The following is a 23,061-nucleotide window of genomic DNA, read 5'->3' on the forward strand; positions in this document are numbered from 1 at the left end:
TAGGTTTCTGTAGTGTATGTACTCTAGACTTGTTTGTGTTATTTTTCCTTTTTTATAATTCTTTTTGTTTTGTTTGTATAATAGTACAAATACTAAAATTATTGGAATTTTCTAGCAATTTATTTGGAAATGTCCTGTAATATTTGAAGGTGGTTCTTCGCTTTTTTTTTTATTTGTTTGACTGGGTATATAGAGCTCTTTATATATATATACTTTTTAATGTTTTTTGTATTATCTTTTGTATTATTTTTTGTATTATTTTCTCTCCATGCTGCAAGGTGATGGATAAACTAGAGTTGTTGATGAATTTCACTGTCTGTTTTTATGTGCTTGCACTGCTAAGCTGCTTGTTTCCCTGTTTTACCACAGGATGTGAGCGGGGACAGTTTCGCTGTGGCAATGGTCGCTGTATTCCTGCAGACTGGAGGTGTGATGGGGCAAGAGACTGCTCAGATGATACAGATGAAGCTGGCTGCCGTAAGTGAAACAAATAAAGAGCAACTCCTTTGTAATACAAGAAATTAGGAGATTCCAATATGCACCACTGTACCTATGGTACAAGAATGAGTATTGAATTGGGAGAAAACTATTAGTAGTCATGACATACTGCAGAATCTATTTGAGTCATATTCCATGAGCTCATTTGCTTTGGTAGATGGAAAATCAAGTAGAGCTCAGCTTCTAACATGACTTTAAACTTTTCTTAAAAATCTGACTGTCCAATAATGCAGTTTCATATTATGACTAATGTTCTAAGTACATGTAAAAATGTATTGTATTCTATTACTGCAGTAATCCTGAACATTGGATGTATATACAGCTGCCACTAGTATCACCTGTGCTCCAAATCTTTGGATTTTTCAGACCCTGGACAACTAACTGTATCTAATGTGCCCAAAGTAGGGTCATGCTTAATTGTCTAGAGTTGATTTTAATTGTCTAGAGTTGATTGTGCTGTGTCAGCAGCTGACGAACAACCATTTTATTCATATGAACTGTAATATCCATGCACAAAGATTCTCTCAAGCTGAATGGAAAAGATGTGAAAATGAAGAATTTCTCTCCACAGTCTGTTTTCAGGAACTTGCCTGTATTTTACCTTCTTAGTTCTAGTGTTCTTTGAGGTCTTGTGGATTGGTGCAATTATCAGCCCACTTACAGGTTAGGCCAATTTTTGCCCCTCAGCTGATAGGTAGTGAGAAAGAATAATTTATATCTGTTCTTTTCACACTGTATTATTTCTTTGCTGCTTTACCCATGTAATAACTGGAGGCCATTGACATAGCTTGACAGTCTGATTTGTTGCTTGGCACTTTAGTTAGCTCCAAAAACTAGTGTAGTGCTGGGTGAAGAATGTCTTTAAATGGGCAAAACAAAATGGTGTTGTGCCATTGCAATAATGAAAATTAAGCTTCATTTTTTTGAGTTAATTGTCCTTTGAAAACAATATGTTAATATGCTATAGGTAGTGGAGCACATCAGTGCCTAGCAAGATAGTTTTAAACAGTATAAAACTGGTCTGAGGTTAAAATCATGCTAAAGAATTATTCTTTGGATCTTGAAGCAGGACTTAAAAGAGTATGCATGAAATACATGTCTGTAGTATGTGATCAATTTTATCTCTCTGATTAGTTTACTACTGATGTTATTTTGTACTTTTCAACTCTAAATCTACAAATTGTTTTATTTTTCTCCCTCAATGCTTTGGTTACATTGGTAGCTGTGCTTGCATATCATCCTGTGAGCACAAAGTGTTTCAAGTTAACCTTGTATTTCTGCAACGACATAATCCTGAGAACAGAGATGGTCAAGACCAGGGTCCTGTTTAGTGGGCTGTGTTGTACTAGTGGTTCTTCCAGGGGTATTAACTGCGGATGGAGTAAGCTGTGACACAGTTTCAGACAATTATTTTGATCTTTCTCTTTGACGGCTCCCTGTTTGTCTATTTGAAGAGTACAGAGTGGATCTGGAACAATATTCAGATTGTTCTGATCTGACCCTCACTTTTGCCTCATGAATTCACAGGTAAAAATTATGAGCTTGTTTTGGGAGACCATGTTCTTACAAGGGATAAAGCACCTGAGGTGGATTGAGAGCAATTGAACAGACCCCCTGTGAGACTAGGGAAGCTAGTGTGACTCTACACATAAGTGAAAAAAAGGGGCTCTGCCAGCGGGCAGTTCAGAACCTGAAAATTTCTTGGGATCTGCCTTCTAGAGGACCTTGTGTCTCCAGGGGAGGATATAAAGCTGAAGATTCTATGCAGGAGTTTACTAAGCTGAATTTTGCCTTTAAGCATCCTTTTGCTGGTCCAATTTCCCCTCTGTTAAATGCTTCATATGCTTCATGGAAGTTACAATTCATTAACACATGAACCTTAGACCTTCTTTTCCCTTATGCAATTATTTTCTTTGAAAACACTTTCACAGATGTCTGTGAAATGACAATCTTTTTTCATTGCTTACACTAGCACAACCTACCTGTGAGGGAAATCAGTTTCAGTGTCAGACTGATGGTGAATGTATTCCACAGTCATGGGTTTGTGATGATGAAGAGGACTGTGAAGATGGCTCAGATGAGCATCAACAATGTCGTAAGTATTTTAACTTGCAGTGTTATACCAGCTTTTTGAAATAACATAATTTACATAACAGCATATTGAGAACATACAGAAACAAGCCTGTAAGTACTGAGGTCTCTCAAAAGTGTTTCTAGAAATGAAATAATCTGAAGTCTGAAGTAGATAAAATACAGAAAATACATCTAAAAAGATATCTCCGGGTCTTGAAATCTGAAAATTATTCATGTTTCCTTTAATTAAAAAGAGAAAAATATAAAGTGTGTACTAGTTTTATACTTGATACAAAATCTAGTAATTTCAAAAATGGTGAAGTTGACATAATACTATATCGGCTTTATTCATTGGCTAACAAAATTCACAGTGGCATCTCAGAACCATATATAACAAAATTTATTTCTTTCTAGATAACTCTGAAATTTGTTTGTATGAAAAACAGGAGGACTTATCAATGATTAGCAACCATTGATAAATATTCTTGTATGATTTTCATCAGTGTTATTTAGTAGCATTATTATTTAGAATTACCAGAGCTGTTCTTTCTCACATTCAGAGAGGAGAAATACCTATGGTCTTGCTATATGGTAAAAGTCTAGTCTTTAATTATCATTTGGACAACTTAAACTTAGAATATAATTCTGATTAGTGTTTCACTTTAAACATGCTAAACAGTGTATTATTCATGTTTGAGTTGCTGTTTTCAAACAAAGTGCTTAGTGTTCTCTCTACAGTTTAGATCAAGAAAATAATTTAACAGCCTAACTGCTACAGCCACGGGCTTTGCTCTTTTTTTAGTATTAATAGAGAAATAAAATATGTTACTCTGGCTTAGAATTTCATGACTAAGCATTTGAAGGGCTATAAGTACATGTCAAAGTGTTGAACAGTGAACTGAATGATTACTGCACCTAATTACATTCTCTGCATTATTGCATTAGACAGGAGAACAACTCTAGTGTTCTGAAGGATGTTTTTTCTGCCATTTCTAGTATTAAAATTTACTTTAAGTGATGAGGATAAGATCAATCTATTTTCATGTTGATTGTGTGTATAATTTTTTGATAACTTCTTTAAACTGAACAGCTCTGGAGCTACTCACCAATCCCTGGGGAGGTTAAAATATTTGTTTTGGAAAGATTTTGCTCACAGACTTGGTTTTTGTTTTTGTATCTTGATTCCATCCTCATCTACTGAGGATGGATAATTCTGAATGATGTTAACTGGCTTTTGCTCCCCTCGTCCTCTGAGAAGGTGTCAGCACAGCTGCTGGTTATATTTTAACTAAGGAATCTGTGAATACAAAATGCAAAATGAGCAACAGCTCTGGGTTTGACTTTTGAACTGGGTCACTGTAACATTGTTCACCATGTACTGGTTAATCATGAGTGTTAGTATCTACACAGTGGCACTGTGCTGCTGCCATTTTTGAGTCATCTCCTGGTATTTGTTCTTGTTCTTCTAAAAGGACTTTTTATCTCAGTGTTTGGGAAAGCTAGAGATTTTCCTCCTTGAAACGTTAAAAATTTTTCTTGGAAAAACTGGCTGACAGCTCTGGAAGTCATACATGCAGAAAGTTGATTTACTTTACTGTGTTGCTCTTGTTTTTCCTCATGACACTAATATCCCAGTAGCTGATCTTATTTTGGGAACACTGCTGACAGAAGAAGGCGTAGAGAGCCCCTGTAGAGCAGCAGATGACAAGATGCCAGTGTATAGACTGGGATGATGTTGAGATATAACATGCATTTGAAAGAAACAAATGTGCAGGTGGCAGAGGGAAGGAGAAGTTAGTCAGCTTGCCCTTCAGCCATATCTTCACAGATTCATATTAGTTTGCCTAAGAACTGAAAGTGTAATTTAGCTGTAGTGGAATCAAAGTGGAATTGAACAGTGGAATTGATGTGGTTGCTTTTTACTGACAGCTGTCAAGAGAAGAGACATAATCATTCTCAATCCTCCATATATAAAGTTATATATGCAAACTATTCCTGACACTTGAGGCCCTGGCTGTATTGGAAAGCAGTGCCTTGCCTCCAAATCTCTTGTGTTTACATTGTAACATTCTGGTTGACTGAATAACTTACAGTTACTGACAGATTTTGACCCAGTAAATAAAATAACAGAGAAAACTTTAAATCAGTGAGAATTGGTAATTTAATGTTTTAGGCAGAATAATTATAGGGAGGTAATGTTTAACCTAGAGGTCAATTCTTCTGTGGAGAAAAGCAGTGACCTTGCAGGCTACGGGAGCCCCCACAGAGCTATGCTATCTGCCGTGTGCTTGTCAAGTGTTCTTTAACCCCCTTGAGTACACCAAGATACAGGGGGAGAATGTGTTATACTGATATTTATGAGAAAGATGAAGTAGTTAAAGAGGAAGGAAAATATTTTTCCTCAAAAAAAGTGTTGGTTGGTAGGAAAGACTGATTGTGTGCCTGTTTGTTGCAGCGGGAAGGACATGCTCAAGCCAGCAGTTCACGTGTTCCAATGGACAGTGCATCCCAAGCGCGTACTGGTGCGATCGAGTGGAGGACTGCACTGATGGAACAGATGAAAGAGTCTGCCGTGAGTCTTAACTCCTAGCATGAGATCTGGTTTCATCTCAGCTCTCTGTGGCATTTTAATACATTTGTAAGATTAAAGGGCTTCTTGATAGACAGGATGACCACAATATGCTTTTTGTTGCAAGAGTTTAATTTCAGATTCTTCTGTGTATTAGAGCTGAAGTTCTGATACAGATCTGTTATCACAGCACTCGAGTGCAAACTGCCACTACAGGAACAGGTCATACTGTTTCTTGTTGTCTGAAAGATAATTAATATTGCACAGTAAAGAAGCAACCATGTTTAATTGGCTTATAGCTTTGGGACACTTGGAGCTAACTGCCAAATTCTTTCATATTCTTTTTGCATACTCCATATGAAATCAGTAGTAGTTATAACCTGTACAGAAAAGCAAAATTTTACTCCAGGTGACTTATTTGAGGAGATTTGGTCCTCTGAAAAGCATTTGTATTCTAGACTGCAGCTTCCTGTGGAGATGATTTAGTCATATTGTATTCAGACAAGTTGTTTACATTGTGCCAAAAAAATGCAGATGGACAAGTAGTTTTTTTCACTCTAACTTCCCCAGAGTTGAGGCTGCCTGTCTGGTGACAGTCTCCCTAGATTCTGGCCTAGGTTGAATACTGATGGAAAGGAAAGTTGGCCACAGAACAGAGGCCATGTTTTTCAGAAATATTTTTGTCTAATACCTACACAACAGTGTGTAACAGGCATGTCTGTTCATTGTTAGCCTTAAGGAAAAGCTTCACACATCCTGAGTGACATCTAACATAAAAGATGTTATTCCAGCTGTTAGAACATAGTGTGCCTTTGGGAAAAAGATCTAGCTGCAAACTTCACTTAGAACCAGACCCAAGGTGGGAGGTGGGGGAAGAGGCTAGGGTGGTAATGGATGGACGAAGAAGCAAGAAATAAAATATTGGTAATGGCTGCCCTTAGGGGAAAAAAGGGCATGTGCTGTGTAAAGGAAGACTACATGGTCAGCTGGCAGTGGAGTCCTAAGGATTATACTTAAAGCTCCTTTTTCAAGCTAGAAGCTGCTGTGATGTTTGAAAATTGAAGTACACATTTTATTTCAAGTTTAATATTTTCAGCTAGGTAAATTAAAAAGGCAGTTAGGAAAGGGCCCTCTAGATTCATTAACTGTAGCACTCTACTACTGTGGGGGAAACCCAGTCACTGCTGCATCAGCAAATAGGCTCCATGATTGTTGTGGGGGCAGCATGTTTAGCCCCAAGGAGAGGGACTGCCTCCTATCATTCAACAGCCTCTACTCTAGTTTATTAGAATAAGTGTTGACAGTCCCTCTAAGACAGAAGAATGACTGTGACTTGGAACCTTGAAAGTAGGTTGGACTAGTTTAAAGAAATGTGGCAGTGCTGAAGACAAGAGGATCCAAGAAAAATGTAATAACAAGACTCTTGAGGAAGGCTGGTTAATTTTATTGCCTTTTTGTCTTTGCAAGGCCTGGAACTTTCAACAGAAGCCATAAAATAAAATTTAAAGTTTGGTGATTTTATGTTTAACTGTATAGTACAGATTAGTGTAGGCAATTTTTGTAGCAGATTCTAAGACTTGCTTTGAATGTTCATTTTTCCCATGGTTTAGTGTATTACCTTTTCCACATTGTCTGATATAAATGTAAGAGGAATAGCACTATTTTGGCCTTTTCCCTTGTCACTAAGTTTCCCTTATTTAATTTGAACTGAAAGTTTTCATAAATAACAATGAAACATCCGTGAACAACCAAAGAATAAAACTATAATTGATTCTGGTGTTTCACGGAGCATAACAAAATGCAAACTTAGGTCCCTTTACTTATGCTTTGTGCTCACTCATCTTCCTGGAAACAGATTTAGATTGTAAAGAAGATAAAGTTTTATTTCCAAATAAGCTGCATTATTTAAGAGAGTAGTCAAATGCAAAATGTCACCATTATAAAGTAACTGTCTAATTAAACATGTAAAAAACCACAACAAAAGAATTCAGAGCCTTAGTCAATTTTATTGCTAATGGGATTAACAGCAAGGGAAAACTACCCATGCAAAGGCTAAGATAAACATCAGAACAATGTTTCAGCTACAGGTTATACAATTAGTGCACTGAAGCTGTTTCGATTTCATAAAATTGTGGCTTTTAATTTTCTTTAAATACACATATTGGACTGTTTTCTAGCTTTTTTTTTGAATAGTCAGCAGCTAGCAAATACTTTAAAACTTCAGAAACATAGAATGAAATGGCAGACCATTTGGCATAGCAAATGCTTTTTGGGAGTAGGTAGCCAACACTGGTGTAATTTTTCTGTGTTACATACTTTATTTCTTTCAGTTAAAGGTAGAATTCTCTCTTCTGCCTCAGCTTCATAGTTGAAAAATGAAAATCCCAGCCACGTCCATTTTGCTTTGCTGTGACAGAATAACCTTTCTGGATATTGCTCTGGCAGCTGAGTGCTACATGGAGGCTGTGAGGGAGAAAGGGGCAGTACTATATAAAGAAATGTTGTTTAAAGCTAGTGGACTGAGTGTGGGCCAAGAGACACTGTATTTTTGATTCTAATTTTGGTGTTGAGTTGCTGCCATAGGTCAGCTGCCTAACCTGTAAATTCCTGCCTCTTGTTTGCTATGCTCAATAGCTGCTGTGGTCAGGAAGTGGGCAGCCAGCTCTGGGATTAATTTGCGGAGACCAGGGTGAAAGTGAACAGAGATCAAGAACTGAAGAGATCATGAGGGAAGTAGTCCAAGAAAGAAGAAAAATACTGTAGTCAGAGACTAATATTCTGGATGTTGGACAAATGACATGTAGCAGCTATAGGACAAGGGAGAACTTCAGGCTGAGGAAATATCTCCACCAGGAAGAGTTTGGGACAAGGAAGTAGCAAAACTGGAGCAGTCTAAGGCAAGCAGCCAAAGACTAGAGTCTCAGGGATAAAAATCAGGAATTAAGGCCAGGAATGAGAGTCTGGTCTGTCTGCCAGATCTGAAAGCATCTCTGCTATGAACACTGCCTGGTATCATGTAGCTCAGAGAACTCTTGGGCTTGGAGTAAGTCTCCCTCCTGGTGTCTCTGGTAGGATGTGAGCTGTCTGGGTAATGGTCTGACCACTGTGAGGTGGTGACTCATGGCAGTGAGTCAAACACGTTTAATTAACTTTATTTCGTAAAATGTTTTCAAATGTTGCAATAAAAGACACTTGTTAGTAGGAAATTGCCTTTTTTTTTTCTTTTTTTTATTTCTCCTTCTTGTAACATGGGTTAGGGTTATGGAAGCTTATACGGCTGACCGTGTGACAGAAATCAGCTTGTGCCAAATCAAGTAGTAGTTGCAACTTTTTCCTGTTGCTGTTTTTGTATGGATTTATTTCCAGCTTGCAGAACAGAAGTGTTAGGCAGAGCACAAAATGATGTAGATTTCGCAATTCCTGTGACATAGATTTTAAGCATCTTCCACCTGTCCATTGAAAGAAGCCATTTAAATATATTTGCAACTGTTGCCCCAAAACAGTTACAAGGAGCAGGGTGCTTCCTCTGTCATTTGTGCTGGTGTTTGCCAGTTATTTATATTTTGCAACTGAAGTGTTGGCATGCATCAGGAAGACAGATTGTGTAGAAGTATTTTGGCTAAGAAAATGCCTATGGGGGAGGGGAGAGAAAGAAGAGCTCCCTTTCTTCCTGAGCATTGGAATGAACATAGGTGAAAAACATTCCCTGTTTTCACAAAGCTCATCTTATAGGAATTGTCATGACTATGGAAAAATTTCTTCTTTTTCGTTTTCTGTAAAATTAGCTACAGGTTCTTGGGAGGAAAAGGTAAAGGAAACAGTATTTATGTTGGAGGCTATTGACCATTCAAAACAAGGTGAAAGAAAACAGTATTTCTATTTTTTTCTGTCCCTTCACTTTTCTCTTAATGCTGTATTCATATTGTCTCCTTTCACTCTCTCTTGTACAGCTGTATTCCCAGACCTCCTTAGGTGTAAACTACCTACCTAGTTGTCCTTTTAACTGAGAACCTTATCCTTCCTTTTTTGCTCTTTCTAGTCCATTTATCACCAACCTGGAAAGAAAAAAAATTTCATTGCCTGGAAGAGAACCCCGGCAAGTCATTCACAGAGCACTGACACTTTTTCCATATGCCCCCTACAACAGAGGCAGTACGATCAATTTCTCTGATTGGTATCAGTTCTTGCACAGCTATGGGGTTTCATACTCAAATGCACTAACCTTGGATCTGGTGTGTACAGAGAAATCTTAGTTTAAATGAAAATTCAAATAAAAGCTAGGAAATGTTTATTTTACAAGCCCCAAATACAGTGACTGATGTAAGACCTTCCCACTTTTATTTAAAAATGTTGAGATACTTTGCAACTTTTTTTGCTGAAGAGCTTTTAATTAAGCTAGATTGTGCAGGTCTTTCAGTTTCGTGAGTTTATCCCATTCCTACTCTCTCACTACCAAGGTTCAGATTCTTCTTTTCCTTTTAAGAACTCCCCACTTGGTGATAGGAGTAGAAGAACTAACCTCATGGTTAATGTTTTCTAAATTTTGGAGAGAAAGAAAGGGAGTTTAAGTCCTGGGGTTTTTGCAATTGCAAGGATAGGCATTCCTTTGTTTTCAGATATCCTAGTATTGTTATGAAGTTCTGTTTTGGCTTCCTTCATGCTCTTAGCATTGAGCTTTCATAGAAGCCAGCGTTTCTTCCTTGGTTCTTTTACCTTTTCTAATTCTCCTCACATAAAACTAACCCAGCTACTGTGGAACTGTCCTGATGGCACAGATGCACCTGAACCATGCAGTTCATTGGTTGCAGCCTTTGGTGTAGCTCACAGCTTTGCCATTTTTCATGAGGCTCAGTTCTTAATGCCCCAAATAATTAAAACCAATTTATTAAAATAATGTGCTATAAGGTGCAAAGAGTACAATGTGCAATGCATAATGCAGTGAAAAATATCTTTCAGATCAGTGAGCAGGCTGCGATCAGAACTATAATTTACTAACTTCAAGGGATTGGAAATGAGATTACCTGTACAGAGTTAAAAAATTAAATTAATCTCCATCAGGCTTTTCAAAGAATGTTCTTACTTGTGCACGTACAATTAAAATAAAGAATCTGTACACCAGTTCTGAAAAAAGAATAAGAAAAAAAAAGTATTTGTTCACATTCTAGCAAAACACCAACTTAATCAGAATGTATATTTTGAAGTATCTTCAAAACATCTTTACTTATGGCTCTTCTTGGTATTTTTTTATAGTGATTTATATTTATACAAGACACTAGGCTTCATAATATAATAAAGATTTTGCTAGGCTGAGGGTATTTCCGGGCCTGCTGCTGGAGAGAAGACTTTGACAAAGTTTCCCTTTTTGTAAAGGGAGTTTAATATAAGCTTGAGAAAATCTTATTACTGGCTAGATCCTTAGTCTGCCTGGGCATTCTTGAAGAAACAGGCAGTACAAGGCAAAGGGTTCAATTGTTTATTTGTTTGACATCAGTCCACTGAAAACACTTTGGAACATCAATGGAGGTATTTCTGTGGGATATGAAGAAAAGTGAGGGAAATTACTAAATTGGAAATTTAATTAGGAAATTTCCAAATTAGGAAATTAATTAGGAAATTACTAAATTTACTACTTAAAATGGATAAAAACTATCCATTATAAATCCCATGGAAGCTTTTCTACTTCAGTGCATTTACAAGCACATATCTTGTATTCTTCTTTTTCTTCCATCTGCCCTACAATATTCATGGTATTCTTGTACTGCCATAGCTGTTTCTGCTGGGCCATAGAACTCCTGATGGCTCCTCCCTGTGATGCCTTCTCTGTTTTCAGACAGGGAAGAAGCATAATTCCAGAGTGAACATAAAACATGGCCCCAGGTCAGGCCTTTCTTTAGTCCTTTCTGTAGGCAGAGCTAACACTTCAGAAACAATGTTGTTTCCAGAGCATTATGAATTTTCTCTAAGCCTAACCAAAGCAAGAAAAGGGTGAGAAGCCTGCATTAGAAAGGTGTTTGTCTTGTTGAGAAGTGGGGCCAATGCTTAGGGCACGTGTTGGCATTGTCAGACTTTTGGAATGGAAGATGGGGAACTATGACTAAAAGCCACAAGTAGTAATGCTGTAGCTGGAACCCTGCTAATCTGCAACTGCTGTTCTTTGATTAGGCACACACTGTTCCTACATGCAGGATACCACCTTATATTAACTGCAGTGAAAACAAATGAAATGGAAATGAATCAGCTGGGGAGATAATCTGGCTAGACTTGTGGTGGACATGAACACAGCTGCTTATCCTCTCATATTAATGATTTAACAGTTAAAATCATGTAAGCCTATTCCATGGATAATGGAAGTTTTGTGAGAATGTGATAATACACGGAACCGCAGAAACAAGGAAAACTGTTTGCCAGTGTCTGGGAAAATTGCAGGTTTCTGAGGTCTACTTGAAGCAATTTTATAACCCAAGTTTTGAATTCCAAGAGTATGAATGAAAATGTGCCTGAGACCCTTCTCTGTCTGTTTTATTAACTCCTAGAGAAGAAAAATGGGATAAGAATTCAAACTGAAAATCGAAAAGGTTCAAAATGTAACTTGGCTCTTCTGTGTCTTGAGTTCATTTATCTTCTATATAGAGACAAAGTTTCAATAAATCTCATTTCTAAAATTAACAATTATTTGCTTTCTTACTTGCCATTTGACTGAAAGGTGTAATTTTTGTCTACATGCCAATGAACTAAACTAGGAGCTCATGTTCTCCTACTCAACTCTAGCATGTGCGTATGCTTAATTTGTTGGATACTTCCACTGACCTCACTGACTGCTTGTATGCATAAGTATTCTCAGACTCCAATTTAAGTTGTTTGAAATAATCCCTTATATTTGCCTATATATTCATCTATATATGTAGAATATGCAAAACCTGAAAAATCATTACTTCTGCAGAATCTGTTTTCCTTCATGAAGGGGGGAGCAAGAAATAAAAACCAGAGGTTCTAACGCTGTTCATGGAACCTGGAAGTTTAATATTCTTGGCTTAATTGGAGCAAAACCATAAAAGCCTGATGTGTCTGAGTTTGAGAACTCATGGCATTTTAAGAGGACCTCGGAACTGTAAATTTCAGGAACTCCTTTGCTAACGAAACATTTTTATTAAGATCAGGGTACTTTAAAACTGAGGTACAAATAAATAAAACAAATATTCACTGCTTGCTCTCTTTTTGTGTTCCATTGTTTTCTATGATACTGTAAACTGTTTGGGTTGCAAATCTTTTTGGGGTGTGGGAAGGCATTTAATTTTTCTCTTGTTGCTCACAAGGTTTTGTAGCATCCATCTAGAGAATATTCTTGAATATTTGTTGGAGAATACAGTATACTGTATAAATGGATTACTAGTATAGGACTACTAGTAATGGAGTTTTTCCCTTTTTCCTTTAAATCAAGATATTCTGTTGACATTTGTGCTAATACTAAAGGATTTTTTATTTCAGACTACCCAAGATGTGAACAGTTATCATGTGCAAATGGAGCATGTTTTAATGCCAGCCAGCGATGTGATGGCAAAGTTGATTGCAGAGATTCTTCTGATGAAGCTAATTGCAGTAAGTCCCATGTGTGGAGTGATCCTAAACAAATTTGCTTTATAGAGCCTCTTTTGGAGTAAAACACTGTAGTTTTCTGACAGATTTTCTGTATGTGTTTCTGTGCTACAATCTCTTTCAGCACGTGGATGTACCAGTACGCAGTTTCAGTGTGCTAATGGAGAGTGCATCCCACGAGCCTTTATCTGTGACCATGATGATGACTGTGGAGATAGGAGTGATGAAAATTCTTGCAGTATGATGTTTCTCTTTTTTCCCCACTTTCTTTAACTGTTTTACTAAGACTTAGCTTAAGCAGATAGAAGGAAGCAGATTGTTTAGCTATACAGACATCAAAAGCTAATCATTGTTCTACAAGTACTCCTTTGTATAGAAAGATGAAAATTGCTATGCTACTTTGATAGACTTTTTTTTTGCTGCTAAGTTCCTGGGTACATGGTTACTATTCGAATTTGCTGGATTGAGTGACAGTTTGGTTCTTTATACATATAGATACACTTATGTTTTTGTCATCGTCTTAATTTCAGCATGAACCAAAGGTAATTCATATCTAAATGAGAAGAAACCAGCAGTGTTTGCAATATATACAAGACATGGAACTCCCTCAGTTTTTTAGGAGATGTAATAAATTATCATTTCTGAGACAATATTGCTATTTTTAACCTTTTAGCTGCTCAGAGCAATTAGATGTTCTCATGTTTCTTTCCATAGCTTATGCAACTTGCAGAGGCAACTTCTTCACTTGCCCGAGTGGCCGTTGCATTCATCAGAGCTGGATTTGCGATGGAGACGATGATTGTGAAGACAATGAAGATGAAAGAGGATGTGGTAAATACTACTGCTAACTTCCAATAGTATTTTCAGAGAAAGATGACACTAAGCTACATCTATGAAATTTAGACCAGTAAAGATACTCTGAATACATTTCATTTCTTTTAAAACCTTAGAATTCCAGCTTCAATTTATTTATCTTTTTCACTTTGGCAATATTTTCCTGTTGTGTATGTGAGAATTATTGTGATACTGAGTATGATGCAAACTAAGTTTAGCATATAGCAATAGCTTTTTTTTTTTTCTTTTATATGTTCTCTTTTATATTTTTTTTGGTTCTTCTGCCTGTGCAGATTTTTCAGGTCATCTGTTAAGAGACATGAGGCTTCTAATAACCAAAACCCATTGATTCAAAATGAAATTAACTCAGATCCTGCCAAGATTTGTTATGTGAGAAAGAGAAATTTTAATGAATGAAAGTGTGGATGAGAGTTCTTTTTCATTGTCCTTTTCTATGATGAACATTATTCTCTTTATCCAGACAGCATTTATGTGTTTTGAAACCACAAAACTATAGTTCCATTTCTGGTGCACCAGTTAGTTTAAAGCTAAATGGTGTTACCATTTCTAACAAAACAGAAAGCTAAAGGGATTCACGTGTTGTCTACTCAAGTATCGCTGGCATTGTAGTTTGAACGTAAAAGAAAGCATGACAAGTAAGTATATATAATGTTTCTTCATAGTCTTTTCCAACTGTGTGCAAGAAAAAAGCCTGAATATCGAAGGATAGAGATGCTGTGGGAAGCTGTTAGAGAAGAAATTTTAAGTAATATTTGAAACAGACTCTTTATTATTCTTGTTTTTCATTTCCCTAGAAAGTGGTCGCCATGAATGCTACCCAGGAGAGTGGGCTTGCCCTGGATCAGGGCATTGCATTCCAATTGGGAAAGTGTGTGATGGAGCTGTAGACTGCCCTGAAGGAGAAGATGAAACTAACATCACTGCAGGCAGACAGTGCAGTATGTATTAGAATAAAAAACAAACACAGAATAGCAGAAATATCAGTACTGGTATCTTTTTACATTCACCTTTTGTCTCCTAAACAATACTGAAATTTCGGAAGCTCACTATTTTCATTGGCACTGTTTTGACTGGATGATCTGAAAGAGAAATATATGCTGCAAAAGACCATTTCTTTTGTAAAATTTTTACATGAAATTTTCGAATAAGGATTTTAACTTGCTCTCCGTACCCTATAATATGTTCACAAAGTCAGGGAAAGGTGTGCTATATCCCTTCTGTATTTAAATGTCTATTTGTCCCTTTGTGTAAGAAGTAATGTTTTGTACTGATCAGAACACAGCATTGCATCAGTATATCCTAAGCTTTGACTAATTCACTTTAAAGACTAGAATTTCAAAAAATATATTTGACCTGGGATGTATGTTTATGCCATTAGTGGTACACTGTTTTTTTCTGTTGGATGCAAATGAGCATGCATAGTTCCTGTTAATTTCACTCTAATCCTACGAATATTGAATCCTTCTGAGGACAAGGACTGATGTATTTTAATTTCTAGGAAGATAAAAATTCCTATGAACAAAATCATGCCTTTTTGGGATAAGAGGGCAGAAAAAATAAGAGGAAATGAAACCTTATTGTAAAAAAGCACGTCTTGTTTTGCTGAGTGGTTTGGTAGTTACAGAAGAAATGAACTGCAAAGCAAGGCATTTAACAGAAGAAATTGAGGAAAAGGAAAATGCTGACTTCCACTTCCTACTTTTTCAAATGTATTATAATCATAACTTATTTGCCTATCACTGAATTATTAAATAGCAGTACAAGGAAAAGGAGAAGTAGTGAAGGAAAAAGAGAGAGAAAAAGGAGAGAGAGAAAGAGAGAGAGGAGGAAAGGATAAAGAAGTGTTTTTCTATGAACACAATGCAAACAGTATATTCTAATATATTGGAGTAATATATATTTTCTTCTTAATATAACGTAGTAGAGGTTTTACGCATAGAAGAGTAAATGATGAGGCTACATGCCAATAGATGGAGCTCAAGGATATGTTGCTCACAAGTAGATCTTGTGAGTTCTGGTGCATTGCAGATGGCTTCCTCTGTTCACCTTTATACACAGCACTTACCATTGGTGGTTCATATAAGATTGATGCTTATCCTTTAACTCTGTTCTAAAAACCTATTAAAAACAGTACCTTATCTTCTGTGTTCCATGCCCTTGCTTGCATGTATGTAAATATGTGTGATTTTGTGGAACTTTGCACATAATTTTCTCTGTTGGTTAGTTTTAAGAGTCTGTACTTGAAATCGAAGGCTCATCATCGAAATGTTTTCATTTTGTAACTCTTACTAAGTCAGAAAGCTGTTCTACTGGTAATAGGTGTGTTTCTGAAATATTTTATTTCCCTTTCAGATGTGTCACGCTGCGCTGCGCTGAGTTGCCAGTATCGCTGTCATTCCTCTCCATTAGGAGGGATGTGCTATTGCCCTGCAGGATATACAATAAGTAGCAATGACAGTCGTACTTGTATTGGTGAGTAAAGTCCAGTGATTAGAGATATCTAGTACCTTCTCACAACTCATTGGGAAAGTTTGGATTCCAGGAAGGCAAGTAAATTTGAATTGGGTGGACGTACTAGCAAATAGAAAATCTCAGGAGTCAGCAAATGTATGAAAATTTTTAGTAGCACAATGGCAGCATGGTGACACAGAAACAAACTGGAGAGATATCATAAAGACCTTTTTCACTTACACCTAAAGACATAGTGACGGCATGATTAGGTTTAAAAATATGTACTATTGGATTGCTGGTTTATTATCAAAATTTTTTCTGGTCTTTAAGTGTTTACATAGAGAGAGTTTGTTTCTGCCTCAGCGATGTGTGTTGTATGCCTGGAAAAACAGTTAAGGGTGTTAAATTGTTTGTTACTTTTGGAAAGTGGCTGTATATGAAGACAGCAGAACATTAGACTTGAAAATAAAAAGGGTGCTTTGTATTTGCACTATGGAAAGGCTGTGTCTTCTGTGGGATTCCAGTATATACATAATTTACATGAAAAAGAAGAATATTTACAAGAATGTAAAGGTAATTGTAAAGCTGCTGTAACTTGGTAGCTCAAATGATTTATCTCAGTAGCTGGAAATAGAGTAACTTCAGTATCATGAAAGTTAGCACTGCCTAATAAAGTAAACAGGGTAAATATCTGTTATGAGTTTTCAACCCCAGCTATGGTGGTTTTTTTATTAAAAGTATTTCAGATGCTCAGTCTTTAATGAGATTTTTGTATTTTTGAGACTACTGAGTGGCCTAAGGCTGTATAAGCTGCAATGGCAGAATGGTTGCTCTTTGTAGAGACAGAGAAATAAGGCACAAAATTTCCTCCATTTTTGCACACTTTTGTGGGAAATACATGAAGGATACATTCCCAAACCCAGTGCAGTCTCAGTGAGCCTTCTGTTGTTTTTTAACTGCCCTGTAAACCTAGTTATCTGACTCTGGCTTGTAAATCTGAGTCAATGTATTCTGGTTTGCTGAAATCTAGGCATATATTTGTCATCGGAGCAAAACTTATGATGAAGGAATGGCTGACAGTCAGTACTGTATAGTTCCAGATCTTAGTACTCTGTGTATATGGTATTTTGCATGCCAAAAGGAACTTTTGCTTGCTGGTTCTGGTACACAGACAGCTTTTAATTGTAAATCAGATACCTGTTAGCATGGTACTAAACCTGAACTAATAAGCACTGCCTTCTAGTAGGACTTAAAGACTTGAGCTCTGCACTGACATAAAGATGGTGCTCACCTTCAAAGTGGGCTTAAATCCAGCCAAGTCTTGGTGTGTGCCAAGTGTATAAATGTGTTGCAGGAAAAATACTGTGTAGACATATTCTGCATTGTGGAAAGTAGACAATTACATCCCTTCAAACAATTTTTCCTTTTCTCCTGAAAGGTGTGGTTTAGATTTTTTTTGATTGGTTAGCTAGGTTTTTTGGGGGGATGGGGAGGCAGAAGTGCAGGTAGTTCCTTGGGCAGGAAACACAGGTTTTTTGTTATCCAGAAATACAAAACTGAAACATTGTGGGAAAAACATGCAAACCCTCTCTCTTCATGCTGTAGTTTTGCAAGTAGATATAAAGCAAGCAGAGAGGACAAACTTGCAGCTTCTTAATTATGACATCAGTTTTATACACAAAATTTTTTATAAATATGCCTTATTCACTTGACAGATTTTGATGACTGTCAGATGTGGGGTGTCTGTGACCAGCTGTGTGAGGATCGTGTGGGACATCACCAGTGCCACTGTGTAGAAGGTTATTTCCTAGAGCATCACCGGCACTGTCGGGCCAACACTTCAGGTTAGTGCACTTCAAGTGTCTTGCTGAGCAAATAGACAGAGCTAGGTAAAATGGGGTAGTTTCCATGTCTGTGCCATACAGCTCTCTTTGATTTTAACTCTGCCCCTAAGGACCTATGATCAGGACAGCTTCGAGAATATGGGCAAATATCAGAACTCTGCATCTGACGTGTAGGTCAGCGTTGATTGCCTCATCAGGGCTGCTTCTCCTCTAATCAACAAGTGTCTTCTAGGCTCCATTGCTTTTTCATCACTCCTGACTTCTGCAGAGTTTGGAGGTTATTGCCAGAGCACTCCCAAACAAAAAGAATTCTTGTTTCTGTGGGAGGCAGTTTTCTGTCATGCTCTCTATGGAACGTAGTGCGATCAAGAAATCACGAAACCTCTTTTTTCTAGAACTGTGCCAGAAGATGGTTTTGCTGAATGGTGAGATCGAACACTTGCCTGTGAGAGAAGCCATGCTCTTGGCTTCAAGTGACCCTGAGTCTGAACTCTGCAGAGTACTTGCCTCTCAAGAGTATAGTTCCTCATCAGCTGTAGGCTGCTGCTCCTGACCTCCTGGGCTGTTCTGAAAGCAGGCCCTGGGAAACTCTTCTTTGTGGAGATGTAATGTCATAACAGGCTTTTGTGTAAGGCAGGTGTCCCTGCCTGCAGAAAATCAGTGGGAATGGAAGTTCCTGCTTGCATAGCTGATTAGCAGTCTTCTTTCTTAGAAAAGCAAGAACTGCTCAGTTCCCTCCCCTTCCTTCTTTCTTCAGCCACATCTATGGACCAGTCTTCATCTCACAATTTTCTAAGTATTTCTCTCTTATAAATGGGAGAATTTAGTACCTGCTATAAGTCACTTTAGCTTTAATAGAAATCGTCTTTTGGTGTTTAGATGCACAGGGGTTTTATAAAAGTTTTATCTGGTAGGGCTTTAAATAGCTGTTCCTGCCTGATTTGCTCTGAGTGTACAAACCAAAGGCAAATCACAGAAAGTTAGTACTCACATAGAAACATTTATACAGATAGTAGTCTGAGCACCTATTTAAAACCTTCTGTCCAGTGTGTATGAACCAGTATGTATGTATTGCAATGCCCCTTTGCAAAATATCTTGCCTGCAGAGTAATCGTATCTTTGTCACCCCTGCTTTCAGCTGGTGTTGCATCAATTATTTTTTCCAATGGCCGTGATTTACTGATTGGAGATCTTTATGGAAGAAATTTTCGTACTTTGGTGCAGTCACAGAATCGTGGGATTGCAGTTGGAGTGGACTTTCACTTTTACCTGCACAGAATCTTTTGGACCGATACGGTGCAAGATAAGGTTGGTAGAAATTTCAAGAAGAATATATTTCTGTGTATCTGGAAGTAGAGAACTGCAAGAGGTGGAATGTGTTGATAGGCCCTCATTTTTGAGAGCCAAAGCTGGCTGTGTTTTTGTTTTCTAACAAAAAAGCTCCTTGAAATGTTTTATGTTAATGACTGCATTTTTTCAACTATACTATTACATGTGACATATTAAACAAAGAATCCTATTATATGGGAATGTCTTGAGCAACTTTTAATTTTACATGAGACTCAGTCCAAAAAACTAATTAAGAGAAATAGTAGACATTCTTTCAAAACGAAGCAAATTTTTCTTGGTAATTTTTGAAACATGATAGTTTAAAATGTAAAAGCTGTGTGCCTTCCAAGATGATAAAAATCAGATTTCTTCATATACTTCAAATGGCACTGTAATTGAGCTTGAATAACAAATATTGACAGTATTTTGTGTAATGAGCTAATATTGTGTTACCTTTTTCTTTCTTTTTTTTTTTTTTTTTGAAGAGAGATTATTTTAGCTTCAAGATACAGTAGAGCAGAGTAATTTAAAAAAACAGTCTGGAGACTCTCGTGGAAGTTGGATGGCACCCTTGTTCTTTTTCTCTGTGCATAACTTATGGAAACCAAAAAAGTCTTAGGTCAAATGCTGAAACTCCACAATATTTGTCCTCACATTGATTGTCATGCAGTGTGAAGGAGAATCTGTGACCCGGCTCTTGCTGACACCACTAAATGGATCAATTTGGTCTCATTGTCATTATTCTGAATCTACACATAAGACATGTAGTAAAAAATATAGTTCTCACTACAATTCCATGCTGGTTCTGTGGGAAAGAACATTCACTGCATGGCTGTCAAGTAGGACAAGATTTGTATGCACAATTTTTGACTTGTTCACAATTCTGGCATTTTTATTGAGGCTGTAGTAGGTTCCCATTGCTTCCCATTGTCAATGGCTGAATTTAGTCACAGTCAAATCTGCACTTTTATGAGACAGGAGATTTATTCTGTCTTTATAATAGGTATAAATAAAAGATAATATGGGGTTTTTCACTGCACACCCCAGGTGGTCAGGACTGCCTTTTTATCTGCCCCAATATAGTTTAATCCTAATTAATTAATTAAGATTAATTAATCTAATTAAATCCTAGCTAGAATATCCAGATGAAGACAATCGCATTTAGAATTTCCTTAAATGAGGAATATTTCCACCTGATGTCTTAAAATAATGATATTACTAGGCATTTTTTTGTCTTTTTTTTCCCTAGGCTTAAGATGTAAAGTAAACCAGAAAATTGTGGGTTGTGTTTTGCATCATCTTTATCTCATTTAGTGTACTGCGTGATAACCTAATGCCCATAAGCTCTTTTATCAACAGGGTTGCCAAAGAACAGAGTAGACAGTTACGTGGTTATCTTGATTATCGTTACCTGGAACTGAAGTATCTTTGAAATGATACAACTCTTTCAGCTCTTATTTTTCTTGTGCATATTTGCTTGGTAGTCTGTATTTTCATTTAAATGCATTCCAAATCTCATGCTGTTGTTCAAAAAAAAAAAAAAAAAATCTACATTTTCATATTATTCAGTGTTATAATCACACAATTACTATATATGTAAAATTACCGTGTTTGGACTGTTTGCTTCATGTAGCTCTGAGCTTCCTTGTAAAATAACACCACCATTCCTCTGGGCAGGACGCTGTTAAAATTAGCCTTAGATAAAGGAGACCACAAGGAGACCTCCTTTCTGTGAGGATGGAGAGCTTTCCCTTTCTTTCTTCATTTTGCCATTTCCCCTTAGTGGTTGCTGTAGTAAGAGCTCCTCCTCTTGTTTCTGGCCACTGTTGAGAGCTTTACCAAAGCATTTTCATTTGTTTTCAATCAATGGAAATACTGGGTTTTTCTAGATTCCTGGAAAGCAAATGCACTTCCCTCATTTTTTTTTTTTTTAACCAGCAATTAGTCATGTTTGCTAAAGGACAAGGCTATTTCACTTGGTTATCTTGTCCATTTTGCAGAAATGCTAGTTGAAGGCAAGCTTCCTGCAATTCTTGCATTGCTTTCCAGATTTTTGCAAAAATCCTAACCTAAGGAATAACATAGAGGGTAACTTGGTTGTATCTGGTGGCCAATTGTGGATTTGTGCTCAATGTGATGATAAAAGACAAATACCATGTGTCTTGTGATTACCAAAACATCATGTGGGCACTGACAATGTATGTATTGTTTTCAGGTTTTTTCTATTAATATTGATGGCTCTGATTTCCAAGAAGTTTTGAATGTTTCAGTTGACACACCTGAAAATCTAGCAGTGGATTGGGTTAACAATAAGCTATATGTGGTTGAAACCAGTGTGAACAGAATAGATATGGTTAACTTGGATGGAACAAACCGTGTGACTCTTATTGCTGAAAATCTTGGAAATCCTAGAGGAATAGCACTTGATCCAACTGTTGGGTAAGTGATACTTATCAGATAATGGTAAAAGATGTCAGAAATTCCTTTATCCCCATGTAAAAGGAAGACAAGTAAGAAACAGCAAGAGTGATCATTTTAGAACCAGATATAAAATATTTTAAACATTTGCATTCTATCCTAACCTATTCTGCACCTTAAATTATGAGAGAGCTCTACAATGCCTTTATTGCTAATGTGTGGGATCTGTTTCATGGCTGGAGTTGTGTGTGCATGAGCAGCACTGAAAATGGGACCTGTGGAATTGCCCTGCAGAGGAGCATTATCCTTAAAGATTCCAATTGTGATACCATCCACAGATGTCCTACTATCTGAAATAAAGAGATGGAATGAAGCTAAGAAAGTTAGTGTCTTCTAACCCATATGCTTCAGAAGTATATGTGAGCCATGAAAACATGGATCTTCAGAGAACAGGAAGAGGAATTTCATGCAACTTGTTTTCATGGCTGCTGCTTTCATGATATGACTATTTGTCACTGGCTTATTTCTGGCAGTAAACTTAAGTCTGTGATTTAATAAGGAATATCAGTATTAATGAGGTCTTTTGGGTGAAAGCATGCTTCTTTATGGATTTATTCTATAAAAGAAAATGCAAATTACTTCTTGTGTAAAAAGTGTAAAGTATGTTTTCATAGTATGCCAGCTGAGAAACAAACTCTGTTCTGAAAGAGTGCTGGTTTTAAATTCCATGTAAAACACTGGGTTTCTTATAAAATCTCAAGGAAATGTGACCTTTTTGCTTTTTTATCTCTTTATAGTTATTTGTTTTTCTCAGACTGGGACAGTCTGTCTGGTGATCCTAAAGTGGAAAGGGCCTTCATGGATGGCACAAATCGTCAGGATTTGATAAAAACAAAATTAGGCTGGCCTGCTGGAATAACTCTGGATATTGTGTCAAAGAGACTTTACTGGGTTGACAGCCGGTTTGATTACATTGAGACTGTAACTTATGATGGACTTCAAAGGTAGGCGAAACATTATTCCTTGGAGGCTACAGATACACTGATTATTTTGAATCTAGTTCAAAAAAGGATTGTCTAACAAGACGAGATACACAAAGGATGAAAATTACAACATAATGAATGTGATGCACTTTTGTCTCTATTGTGTCATGCTACTTCTAGACAGTCTTTAATTCATCATTCTTTGCTATTTTTTGACCTTGAATACCTCTTGCCCTTATTATATAATGTACATTTTATAGTCCACCAGTACAGTACATATTTTTAAAGCATTTGCTTTTAAAGCATTTATTTCAATGATATTCATTATCTTCCATCATAATCTCTGCATTTTTTTTGCTGAATGAATTTATAGGAAATACTCCACTTCAAAACACTAATTTGTGTGATAGGTATTAAATGCTTTTCTTACATTTTATGTCTTTGCTGT

At 36.9% G+C, this 23,061-nt stretch overlaps 1 protein-coding gene across 5 annotated transcripts in view; it reads left to right on the top strand.

Moving 5' to 3' along the window:
• The window catches only part of LRP2 (LDL receptor related protein 2), a 118,998-nt gene that overhangs the window by 16,070 nt on the left and 79,867 nt on the right, over nucleotides 1–23,061 (top strand). For all 5 annotated transcript variants that reach the window (XM_017735815.1, XM_017735816.1, XM_017735817.1 and 2 more), the window contains exons 2-13: nucleotides 370–477; nucleotides 2,471–2,593; nucleotides 5,027–5,143; nucleotides 12,626–12,736; nucleotides 12,858–12,971; nucleotides 13,448–13,564; nucleotides 14,383–14,526; nucleotides 15,941–16,060; nucleotides 17,755–17,883; nucleotides 19,022–19,191; nucleotides 21,428–21,651; nucleotides 22,428–22,634. In XM_017735815.1, the coding sequence (XP_017591304.1) occupies nucleotides 370–477; nucleotides 2,471–2,593; nucleotides 5,027–5,143; nucleotides 12,626–12,736; nucleotides 12,858–12,971; nucleotides 13,448–13,564; nucleotides 14,383–14,526; nucleotides 15,941–16,060; nucleotides 17,755–17,883; nucleotides 19,022–19,191; nucleotides 21,428–21,651; nucleotides 22,428–22,634 (1,684 nt within the window). The remainder of the gene's footprint in view (nucleotides 1–369; nucleotides 478–2,470; nucleotides 2,594–5,026; nucleotides 5,144–12,625; nucleotides 12,737–12,857; nucleotides 12,972–13,447; nucleotides 13,565–14,382; nucleotides 14,527–15,940; nucleotides 16,061–17,754; nucleotides 17,884–19,021; nucleotides 19,192–21,427; nucleotides 21,652–22,427; nucleotides 22,635–23,061) is intronic.

The sequence above is a fragment of the Corvus brachyrhynchos genome, unplaced genomic scaffold (assembly GCF_000691975.1).
Source record: "Corvus brachyrhynchos isolate BGI_N302 unplaced genomic scaffold, ASM69197v1 scaffold255, whole genome shotgun sequence".
Classification (NCBI taxonomy): Eukaryota; Metazoa; Chordata; class Aves; order Passeriformes; family Corvidae; genus Corvus; species Corvus brachyrhynchos.